This window comes from Asparagus officinalis, chromosome 7 (genome assembly GCF_001876935.1).
Source record: "Asparagus officinalis chromosome 7, Aspof.V1, whole genome shotgun sequence".
NCBI classification, from domain to species: domain Eukaryota; kingdom Viridiplantae; phylum Streptophyta; class Magnoliopsida; order Asparagales; family Asparagaceae; genus Asparagus; species Asparagus officinalis.
This window is the reverse complement of record NC_033800.1, coordinates 21,846,307-21,858,877: the sequence shown is the minus strand read 5'-3', so window position 1 is coordinate 21,858,877 and position 12,571 is coordinate 21,846,307. Positions and strand designations below refer to the sequence as shown.

The window sequence follows — 12,571 nt, the reverse complement described above, 5'->3', positions numbered from 1 at the left end:
TTAACAGGCTAGCCAAGCTTGCATTAACATCCTTTCCTTTTCTTAATATTTTATTAAAATATTATGTTATAAATACTATAATTAATATATTATTATATTCTAAATTTTGAAATTATATTTTGCTACTATGATATATTATAAAAAAATTAAGATAGTACAATATCACACTGTTACTAATATTATAGTAAAATGGTGATAATAATTTTTCATGTCATCATAGTTGATACTGTATTTTTTTCTACCATAGATAAATCATAAATAATATGATTAGATTAAATTTATAGTGGTTTAGTAAGAAAATGAATGGTTGTAACATTTTTTTTAATTGTGATAGTGAGAATTATAAGAGACTAATATGTTAATAGGAATTTATAAAAATATTAATAGAGATCGTGCGTTGCACGTGCTGTTATGGTATTAAAATAGAGATCACTATACGTGTGGTATGGTATTTTAATAGAGGCCACTATACGTGCTGGTCCAACTAAATGGAGAAATTATTTGGGGTTATAATGAATAATAATGTATTTAATTGAGTGTTATGTGTTAGGAATATTAGCTGTTTAGACAATAACGAAAATCTGTTTAAGCAATTTAATAATTAACAGATAATCACTATTATAACACAGATATAAAAAATATATCAAATGAAAAGTAAATAAAGTTAGAAATACGGCCTGATGGTCGAGGCGTGCAAGTACTGTCCCAAGAATCTAATTGTCACCTCTCGTACAGGGCTACGTGGCAAAAGTTCCCGGAGATACAACGACCCTCGGTCAGGCGACCTCCTTCTCGTCGGCACGAGCTTCAAGAAGGCTTTGCGAACTCTTCTAGACTTTCAGGGAACCAACAGAATATAATAGCAAATATTTTGAAAGAGAAGAAGAGAAGAGAAATTCGTTTGTAAATCTGTGTCTTTAGCCTTCGACAGGTGTTGGTTTTTATAAGGGAAAAAACAGCCGTTACAAATCCCGCGGATTTAATTCTCATAAAAACTCGATTCGGTTTTAATTACCGATTTAATAAAAATCCGTTTTCATTTTAATTACCGATTTAAGGAACCCGAGCCCGAGCCCGGCCCGGCCGGCGCGCATGTGTGTGGTGTGGAGCATAACCTTTTATTTTCTTCTAGGCATAGGAGAGAAAGGGAAGGCTTATAAAGACCCTTCCTTCCTATTCCATTTCCTATGTGAGACTAAACTTTTCCTCTTTTCCTCAACAAACCCAAGTTTTAAGTTACAACTCCAACAATCCCCCACATAACTTACAACTTGAAATAACTCAGAAATAAGAATAAAAGAAGAACTTAAAAATAAATAAGATTGCTGGTTCCCTTATACTATGTAATAGGTGGAGGTACCTTTCGGTTTGAACCTTCACTTAGTGATATTTGTATAGATCCGTGAGAGCTTGGTGAACTACGCCTTGAACCAGTCCCATTTATCAGATTTCTACAGAAAGCACACATAGTACAGTTTTGAAGAATTCTAAACGGGTTGCGCTATTATCGGCCTTGCGCAGGTATCTTTCATGTGTGTTACTAGGGAGCAGCCCTGATCCCATAGTCGCGGCCTCACAACTACACACATATAGGTGAATCCTAATAAGGATGGGACCAAGTAAACATCCTGCCTCATGGGTCTTGGATTCATTAAGAGTTAGACTCAACCTTTCACTTGCTTTTTATGAGCACTGATCACCCTAGGGACGGGAGCAAATAAATTCAGTGCTTCTCACAATTAATCACTCATTCAGTTTGTTTCTATCCATTGAACCTCTGCGAGGTTGGGTTGCCACTGCAGTGATTTTTCTTATGGGCTTAATCCCATCCCCCTCGATGATTCTAGGACCCCTGCCCTAGATAAGCCTTTAGTTATGATCTTACAAAATCTAAGGCTATTATATGGTTTTTCATCTTATATCTCAAGGATTTATGTCGCACTTTCAAGTGTCGATTCATCTTCACATTTGCATTCTCTTGATGGCATTTGTCAATCGCTGACCTGCAATCACAATGAATAGAAATAGCTGGTAATGGTTTTTGCATTAGTGGAATTTCAGTTAGTAAATCTTTTAACCATTCAGCTTCTATACTAGTAGTATCAAGAGCTATCATTTCTGATTCCATTGTACTTCTAGCCATTACAGTTTGTTTAGTAGATTTCCAGGACACAGCTCCTCCTCCTAAAAGGAACACAAATCCTGTGGTGGATTTTACATCTACTGAGTCACTAATCCAATTTGCATCTGAATAACCTTCTAGTACAGATGGATAACCTTTATAGTGTAAACCATAATTTATAGTTCCTTTTAGGTATCTCAAAATTCTTTCTAAAGCATCCCAGTGACTCTTATCAGGATTTGATGTATATCTACTAAGTCTATTTACTGCATAAGCAATGTCAGGTCTGGTATAGTTTGTTAGGAATCCTAGTGATCCAATTATTTGTGCATATTCTCTTTGTAATTGAGGATGACCTGTATTTTTCTTTAGATGTACATTAGGATCATATGGAGTGGAAACAGGTTGACAGTTTGGATCATAAAAATTCTTAAGGATTTTCTCTATGTAGTGTGATTGTGATAGCACATATCCATTCTCATTTTTCATGATTTTAGTATTAAGAATTAGGTCAGCTTGACCTAAATCTTTCATGTCAAAATTTTGTGATAAAAAGTGTTTGATATCATTTATGATTTGTATGTCAGAACCAAAAATAAGAATGTCATCAACATATAGGCATAATATCACAATTTTGTTGTTTTTATCTATTTTATGATATACACACTCATCTGTTTGATTAATTACAAATCCATAAGATAGTATAATTTCATCAAATTTCATATGCCATTGTTTTGGGGCTTGTTTGAGACCATATAGTGATCTAATAAGCTTGCATACTTTCTTTTCTTGTCCAGAAGCTATAAATCCCTCAGGTTGATCCATATAAATTTCTTCATCTAAGTCTCCATTTAAAAATGCAGTTTTAACATCCATTTGATGTATTATTAATTTGTGAATGGATGCTAGAGCTATGAGGACTCTAATGGTAGTAATCCTAGCTACTGGAGAATAGACATCAAAATAATCAATACCAGACTTTTGGGTATATCCTTTAGCTACTAATCTGGCTTTATATTTATCTATTGTTCCATCAGGTCTAAGTTTCTTCTTAAACACCCATTTACATCCTATGGTTTTACATCCTGAAGGAAGATCAGTTAGTTCCCAAGTATGATTTTGAACTATAGATTGTATCTCATTATTTATAGCTTCCTTCCAAAATGGAGCATCTACTGATTTCATTGCATCTTCAAATGTAACTGGAGAATCTTCTACAAGTAATGCATAGAAATCTTCATGGACCTTTTCTATTCTAGTTCTTTTACTTCTCCTAGGCTCCTCTGGACTTTCTAGTGGTCTAATTTGTTTAGAACTAGTTTCACCTTGATTAGAACTAGGATCTGAATTATTAGAGCTAGGGCCTGTGTTGTTTATTCTGGTCTTGTAAGGAAAAATATTTTCAAAGTAATGTGCATCCCTAGCTTCAATTATGGTGTTGTTGGCTATCTCATTAATGTCAGAGTTGATTATTAAAAATCTATTTGCATTACTATCAGAAGCATAGCCAATAAAAATTCCATCTACAGTTTTAGGGCCAATCTTCTTTCTTTTATTCTCAGGTATTTTGACTTTTGCTAAGCACCCCCACACTTTTAGGTGATCTAAATTAGGGTTTCTATTCTTCCAAATTGTGTAAGGGGTTTTATCAGATTTCTTGAATGGAATTCTATTTAGTATATGACATGCAGTCATGAGAGCTTCTCCCCATAAATTTTCTGGCACACCAGAATTAATTAACATTGAGTTTACCATGTCCATTAGTGTTCTATTCTTTCTCTCAGCTACTCCATTAGATTGAGGTGTATATGGAGCAGTTATTTCATGAATAATTCCATTATCTTCACAGAATTGTTTTAATTCATTAGAAGTGTACTCACCACCTCTATCTGATCTTAGTATTTTAATTTTCCTATCCAACTGATTTTCAACTTCTGCTTTATATATTTTAAATTTGTTTATGACTTCATCTTTAGTCTTAATTAAGTAGAGGTAACAATATTTAGAGCAATCGTCTATAAAAGTTACAAAATATTTGTTACCCCCTCTAGTTGTTCTTCCTGAATCACAAACATCACTATGGATGAGTTCTAATATCTCAGAATCTCTATCAATAGTTTTAAATGGTTTCTTAGGAAGTTTGGCTTCTACACATATTTCACATTTTTCATCATCTTTTATATTAAGCTTTGGAATTATATTGAGATGCATCAATCTTTTAATTGAATTATAATTCACATGTCCTAATCTTTGATGCCAAGTGATGGAAGGTTCAATATTCAAAGCTATTGGAGATGCAAGAGTAGAATTCTTAACATTCAATTTAAAAAGACCATCACATAAGAAACCTTTTCCAATGAAGTTCAAACCCTTAGTTATTACAACTTTATTTGATTCAAAAACAAGTTTGTAGCCTTGTTGCACTAATAAAGATCCGCTAATTAAATTTCTCCTAATGTCTGGTACATGATGGACATCCTGCAGGATCAAAGTCTTATCAGAAGTCAGCTTTAGGTTGATCCGACCTATTCCGGATACAGGAGCCACATTATTATTTCCCATTGTCACAGTTCCTCTACTTGAGACCTGATAGGTGGAAAACAAAGATTGATTAGAGCAAACGTGAATATTAGCTCCAGTGTCAATCCACCAATCATTTGCTTGAAAGGTCATGTTTACTTCAGGAGTGAAGAGAACAGACCTGAAAGCAGCCTCAGCTGGACTGGAAGTCACCATGTTTACTTGTGACTTATTAGGTGGAGGTCCTCCCTTCCTAGGCTTGGGTGGTTCAGTTTTCTTGAAAAAGCAGTCCTTAGCAAGATGGTTGGTTCTTCCACAAACGAAGCAGGCTCGACGTTCAGCTCCTTCCTTCTTTTGAAAGTGGACAGGGTTCTTATTTTGATGAAAGGATTTCTTCTTAAATGTTTTATTTTGATTTTGGTGGAAGGGACGTTTCTTGTGTTGGGGAAAGGGTTTGGATTCAACATTGTTTACTTTAGGTTCTTTAGGTTCGGATTTTGTCACATTTTTCTCCCTGAGTCTATGTTGCTCTTCAATTCTAATGAAATTCAACACTTGTTCTAGTGTAAGATCTCCTTGGGTATGGTTAAGGTTTTTGGCAAAATCTGACCAGGACTCGGGAAGTTTGTCTATAAGACAGGCTATCTGAAATGTTTCATCTAGGATAGATCCATTCACTTTTAATTGGTGAACTATATGTTTGAATTCATGAATTTGCTCATTCATTGGTTTAGAATCTATCATTTTAAATTTGTTAAAATCAGAAGCTTTAAATCTTTTAATTCCCATATCATCTAAACCATACTTTTTCTCTAGGGTTTCCCACAGAACTTTAGCATTAGTGATAGTATAATATATATCATATAACCTATCAGATAAAGCTCCTAAGATTATGTGTAGACAATGATACTCTATTTCTTAAGGTGTTCTCGGGATAGGAATGGAATCTGTGGAGGAAGATGAGGAAGATTGCCTAGTAACTGGTCTAGATGAAGATGGGTTATCTGGTTCTATGGCTGTTATTAGATGTAGGGTTGTTAACCAAAATCTCATTTGGTTTTGCCAACGACGAAAATTATTCCCATCAAACTTCTCTGGTTTAGCAGACATAACTTCACTTGTAGCCATAATCTGATGATGAATGAATAGTTTTGTTATTATAATGCAACAGAAATATATAAAGCATTCATTCAACAGAATAATCATGCATTGTAACATTTCGTTTTTAAGAATTGCAGACAACATTAACATAAAAACCAGAATGTTAATCATGTTACTATTCTAAACAGCACAAAATTAGTTTCTTGGAATGTTGGGAATCTTAACTGTTTAGACAATAACGAAAATCAGTTTAAACAATTTGATAATTAACAGATAATTACTATTATAACGCAGATTCTTGGATTGTTAGGAATATTAGCTGTTTAGACAATAACGAAAATCTGTTTAAGCAATTTAATAATTAATAGATAATCACTATTATAACACAGATATAAGAAATATATCAAATGAAAAGTAAATAAAGTTAGAAATACGGCCTGATGGTCGAGGCGTGCAAGCACTGTCCCAAGAATCTAATTGCCCCCTCTCGTATAGGGTTACGTGGCAAAAGTTCCCGGAGATACAACGATCCTCGGTCAGGCGACCTCCTTCTCGTCGGTACGAGCTTCAAGAAGGCTTTGCGAACTCTTCTAGACTTTCAGGGAACCAACAGAATATAATAGCAAATATTTTGAAAGAGAAGAAGAGAAGAGAAATTCGTTTGTAAATCTGTGTCTTTAGCCTTCGGCAGGTGTTGGTTTTTATAAGGGAAAAAACAGCCGTTACAAATCCCGCGGATTTAATTCTCATAAAAACTCGATTCGGTTTTAATTACCGATTTAATTCTCATAAAAATTCTTTTTCCGTTTTGATCAAAAAATAAAAATGTAGCGGATCAAGAGCCCCTCACTCCGGAGCTGCATTCGTGTCCGCAGGTCGTGGGCGCGCGCCACCCGACCCGAGCCCGAGCCCGGCCCGGCCGCCGCGCGCGTGTGTGGTGTGGAGCATAACCTTTTATTTTCTTCTAGGCATAGGAGAGAAAGGGAAGGCATATAAAGACCCTTCCTTCTTATTCCATTTCCTATGTGGGACTAAACTTTTCCTCTTTTCCTCAACAAACCCAAGTTTTAAGTTACAACTCCAACATTATGTATGTATGAGGTATGATTTATGCATGGATGCAGGTGTTTTATGTAAGCATGTATGTGTTTTAAAATATATTTTTAAAAGAAATGTTTTAACATACCAACCCATTTTTATAATAATATTAAATTAAAGTTTCAACACGCATGATTAAGGGTTAAACAAATATGGAACGAAACAAAAAGCGCATCGTAACAACCCTATATAGAATAGATGTATCCCGAAGATCTAGACGTGTACGTATCAGATTGGACCACGTCACCTCGTTCAGAAAGCAATTCTCTCATCAGGGCTCCAAAAGGAGCGACAAGTAGACACGTGTACGCCACTCCAAGTGGTAAGGGACACGTAAGCAGCGAGATATTTTGGTCCAAGACGAGGATATTCCGCAATCAGGACACGCGTCAGTAGAATATGACATGCCGCAGCATCTGACTCCCCAATCTCCTTAGGGGACACGTGTCGGGATCACGAGTCCAGTTTCCCGTGATTGATCCGAGGATTGACACGTGTATAGCTGTTGCCTGGTAACGGGAAAGCAATTCGTTAAGATGTGCCTCCGGAAGAAATTGTGCTTATTGTTTTTCATGAAATAACGAGAACTTTAGTGGCGTTTCGGTTTGTGTAAAATTCACAAATTCCCCTTGAGTCTGGCCATTCTCGGATAGCCCCTTGAAGTGTGGATCGTTCCTTGTGAACTTTGGCGCTACTTCTATCTTCATTCTAACTTAGGGGGAATTTCGTGAAGCCCCTTGGAGTGTGGATTGTTCCTTAGGTAGCCCCCTTAAATTTCAAATTGTCACAGAATCTCTGTAAGTTTTGTCAAGGCTAAACTGACGGTATCAGATGGGTTTTCTAAAAAATGTTTAAGAACCCTAAAACTTAAGGGGATTATCTTAAAAACACCCAAACTTTAGTGATTATCTGAAATTTACCCATGTGAATTTCAAAAGTCAAAGGTAAAGGGCGACAGTGTGTAGTCCACACGCTTAACATATCGCTATCATGACACGTGCCGGAATCCCCATAAAATGGATCAATCTATTCAAACTATATTTTGATGATGTACACAACATCAGCAACAACAATCAAAATTACATTTAGGGATGCATCAATTCTATTGGCTCAAATCAAAATGTAACAATTCATTTCCTCCTATATATGTTTAACACAAACACACGTACGCACACACATATATACATTCTTGTGAATGTACCAAATATAAAGACTGTTCAACTATTAATGTACTTGTTTAATCAGATAGTATAGATGATGCCTAGTGTACGAAAGAATAATGAATTTGATGGTGTATAATCTGATAAAAAGATCATTTATGCCCATTTATAGACTTATAGACGAATACAAGTCATTCAATCCGAAGACCTACCAACAGGCGACATGAGAGATTAGCATCCACAATCCTATATATCTGAAAGTACTAGGCATCTATCTTGATAAAACTACACATGGATGCAAATATTTGAAAGCAACCAATAAAAACTCGACACCCGAATATCATAAACTTAAAAGGGTGCTGCTTGCAAGACAAAACTTCTCAACAGGAGATTGGTTCGATTTCAACAGTAGGTAAGGCAGAAACTATCTAATTTCTTCTCTCTATCTCAGTATATATATCAAGGAAACGAAATATTTGATAATCACCGCACCGATCTAAAGGATTAACGATGTTGAGAACTAGTTGTCTACATGGGGTGGGTTTGATTATTATTATTATTATTATTATTATTAAATGCATGTATCGAAACTGTAGTTACATGCAATTGAAATATTCTGAATCAGTTTACCTATATTCATTTCATTGCAATAAAACTAATAAATATATATAGTTAAAAACACCTCCGGCTACAGCAGACGACTTACACGTACGGAATAATCCAACTGCCGCTCACTGTTTGACACAAAAAATCGCTAAAATCATAATAAATACGGGCACGTGTAGGTATGACTGCAATCACAAATAATGAAATTTTAAATCGTATCGAGCAACGCTTCCATTTCAGATACAACTTCAAAACAACAATAATTCTTTAAGGACCCAAAATATGGGACCAATAGAGGGGACAAGTGAGGTGTCCCCCTTCTATTGGATAATAAGTTGGGCATCATTAATGATGACCAACTCATTATCCAATAAAAGAGGGACACTTACTTGTCCTCTTTATTGGTCTCATATTTTAGGTCCCTGTAGCAAAGCTCTCAAAACAGACTTGATACAAACGTACGCGGCACTTCCACTGCAATTACGGTGGCAGAGGAGGGAAAAAAAACAAACCAACCCGCAAAAAGTTCCTGCGGATTACCAAACCCAGACAAAATTTTCTATATAAAACAACCCTAAAAATCCACAAACACAAACGCAACAGAGAATGGATCCATCACTCAGCCACCTCCCCTCAACCTCACCGCACGAGCCCACCAACGACGACAACAACACCAAACCAACACACACACCGGCATCCATAAACGAGCAGCGTCCTCCTTCCTCGGTCTTCCGGTCGCTGAACTCGACCCCGCCGTCATCTCCGTCGCGCCTGCCGTCAGCCGCCGCTTCCCTGCGCCTGCCCGTCGCCAAGCCGGTCTCTCTGGCGGCGAGCCTCTGGCGTTTCTCCCGCCGCGCCTCGCGATGCGTCTCGACCCTCTCCTGCCGCCCGGTGCCGCCACCTCCATCCCGGCGCGCGCGGCTCGGCACTTCGCATTCGCAAAGCTCCTTCTTCTTCTGCTCCGGCTCCTCCTCCTCCTCCGTCCCCGGCCACTTCGTCCAGGTTTCCAGGTTCTCGAAAACTTCAGGCAAGAGTTTCCTGCACAAAAGATGTCATGGGGATCTGCTTTACGTCAGCGACCCCTGCGAGCATTGCGTTGCGGGTGGGGATGAGGAGGAGGATCTGGGGATGTACAGGGGGGTTTTCCGGGGGTTTATGAGGTCGAGGACGAGGGCGTGTTTGATAAGCAAGCAGGCGAGGCTAGAGAACAGGGTTAGGTGTCCTTATTGTGGAGCCAGGGTTTGGAGCATGAGAGGGGCGAGGATGGTGCCCAAGAGCGCATCAAGGAGGCTGGGCTGTCCTGAAGAGGGGCTCGAGTATTTTGTCTGTGTTAATGGACACTTGCATGGGATTTGTTGGTTAGCTCACTTGTCTGATGATGGTGGTGGCGGTGATGATGGCGAAGATGGAGAGGACGAGGATGATGATGACGAGGATGAGGACGATGGTGACGGGCACATTGCCTATTGAGAGGGAGAGATATTGGCGATTTTGTTGATTTGGTTCTTGATTTGTTGTTTAATTTACTTTTTGTGTTCGATTTTAGTGTTAATGCTGAGCTTTAGATCTGTAGTTTGTTGTTCCCAAGTTTCACCGTTGGTAACGTTTAATTTTGTGTTTCATTAGTTGGGATATTTTGGGGTTAGATGACTTTGCTTGCAAGTTGCGAATACCTGACTATACTAATTCTATAGTTATCAACAAGTTGAAACTATAGGCGGTCCTGGGCATACATTTTTACATACACCTTAAATCATGGGCATTGGCAAATATACTCTCTTACTTTTAGTATTTGCAAAACGACCACTCAAATCATTAAGTTTGGAGGGGGAGAAGCCCTCAAAGCAATTAGTTATCAAACTTTCATAACCCAATTTATAATTACAGTGTAAAAGTTATCAACGAAAAAGTGAAACTTTTTGCACTTGGTTAATGATTTATTGACTTTTGGGGCAACTTTTCACAAAGTTGATGATTCAAGAGGTAATTTTGTAGATACTACGACCTGGGGAGTGTTTTTGCAAATATCGTAGGGAGTATATATGCAAATAACCCTTTCTACAACTATACATACAGTGGCGGATCTGTTCTTGTTCAAAGTGGTTCATTTGAACCACCTAAGATATGTTAGTTTGTAGCCTAGTGGTATAAGCATTAGCTTACCTTCAAAGAGGTCAAAGGTTCAAAACCTCCTACAGCTCTTTTATGTTTCTAATTTCTCCTATAATCCTTATTTTCTCTTTACATTTCTACTTTCTCCTATTTTCTCTTTATTATTATTTGTTTATTATTTTAATGCTTTCCTTAGTAGTATTTGAAAAAAAAATAGCGTTAATTTCGAACCACCACACGAGAGGTTGTGGATCCGCCACTGTATACATATATGGGTACTTGGAGAGACATTAACAATTTAATAATGTATTGCAAAGAATGGCAAGAAACTGTGGGTGCACATGGATTGCAGTAGAGAAGCAAATTTGATAAGGGAAAAAAAGGAAAATTTTCATACTTTTTTACAACAAAAAGGACATCTTATTCTAATTTTTTTGTTTCTTAGACTGACAGAATGTACCCAAAGTTATATCTTTAGCAAACCTATGTAATACAATACTTGCGTTTCAAGGAAACTGAAGACCCCACCTTTTTTGGTAAGAGTGCTGCTACAAGGACCCAAAATATGGGACCAATGGAGGGGACATGTGAGGTGTCCCCTCCCTATTACATAATAAGTTGACATGACCTAACTCATTATGCAATAGGAAGAGGACACCTCACCTGTCCCCTCCATTGGTCCCATATTTTGGGTCCTTAAATCATTTTCCTTTCGGTAAAGACTCTATAAGCATTCTATCACGGATTAAAAGCATCCCAGAATACAGTTTTCTATTGAAAGTCCCTGGTTAATTTTCTCCACTTTGGTTAATTTTCTTAAGTGATGATATACTAGAATAAAACTTTTTTTTTACTGCTGAGGCTTATTGGATAAGTAACAAAAATCTGACTCGGAGCTCTATTTCATCAACGAATATATGCTTGAAATCAAATCACAACATGACATCCAGACAGCAACTGAAATTTGCTGCTTGGGCTGAATGCAGCTTTCATAGGTGCTGAGGCTTTGGATAAGTAACAAAAATCTGACTCGGAGCTCTATTTCATCAACGAATATATGCTTGAAATCAAATCACAACATGACATCCAGACAGCAACTGAAATTTGCTGCTTGGGCTGAATGCAGCTTTCATAGTAACAAAAATCTGACTCGGAGCTCTAATTTCATCAACGAATAATGCTTGAAATCAAATCACAACATGACATCCAGACAGCAAACTGTAGGTGCGGTTGGGCTAATGACCAGCTTGCATAGAGGATGCCTAATCGCAGAGTTAAATGTCGTATTATTAGAATCCCCCCCCCCCCCCCACCCCACCCAAAAGGATCAAACCAAGACCTAGGTGTAGGATTGGCCAGGAAATGAAGCTGTAGGATTGGCCAGGAAATGAGCTCAGGAAATCGATCTGCAGTTTTGCGGCGGTGACCGCAGGTTTGGGCGTGTCGACCTGAATTAGATGCTCGAAGGGGATAGGCGGCAACCTGTGGCGTCGACCGTGCACGGTCGACCGCAAGAAAGTTCTGTAGTTGATGGCGGCGACCGTGATTGTGTCGACCGCGATGATCCAGGACTCCAGTTAAGCTCTGAGTGCGGGCGGTCGATCGTAACGGTCGACCGCGATACCTGCACTGTCGACCGCCGAAGCAGGTTTGGGGGCTGATTCAGTTCCAGACCCGTTTCGTTTGGGAGTTGTATATATACCCTTAACTCGTTTTTAGGGTTTAAGGGAGAGGATTTTGAGCTGAAGAAAGAGGAGATTTGGGGCTTTTATTATTGGAGCCATTTGGAGAAATTAAGAGGGCTTATTTGTGGGTTTTGGTAAGATTTGTAACCCTAATTTGTATTCCCCTT

At 38.0% G+C, this 12,571-nt stretch overlaps 1 protein-coding gene across 1 annotated transcript; it reads left to right on the top strand.

Moving 5' to 3' along the window:
• LOC109846803 (EID1-like F-box protein 3) lies at nt 9,214-10,194 on the top strand. The gene has a single exon (XM_020416050.1). The coding sequence runs from the start codon at nt 9,214-9,216 to the stop codon at nt 10,075-10,077; it is 864 nt and encodes a 287-aa protein (XP_020271639.1). The 3' UTR covers nt 10,078-10,194.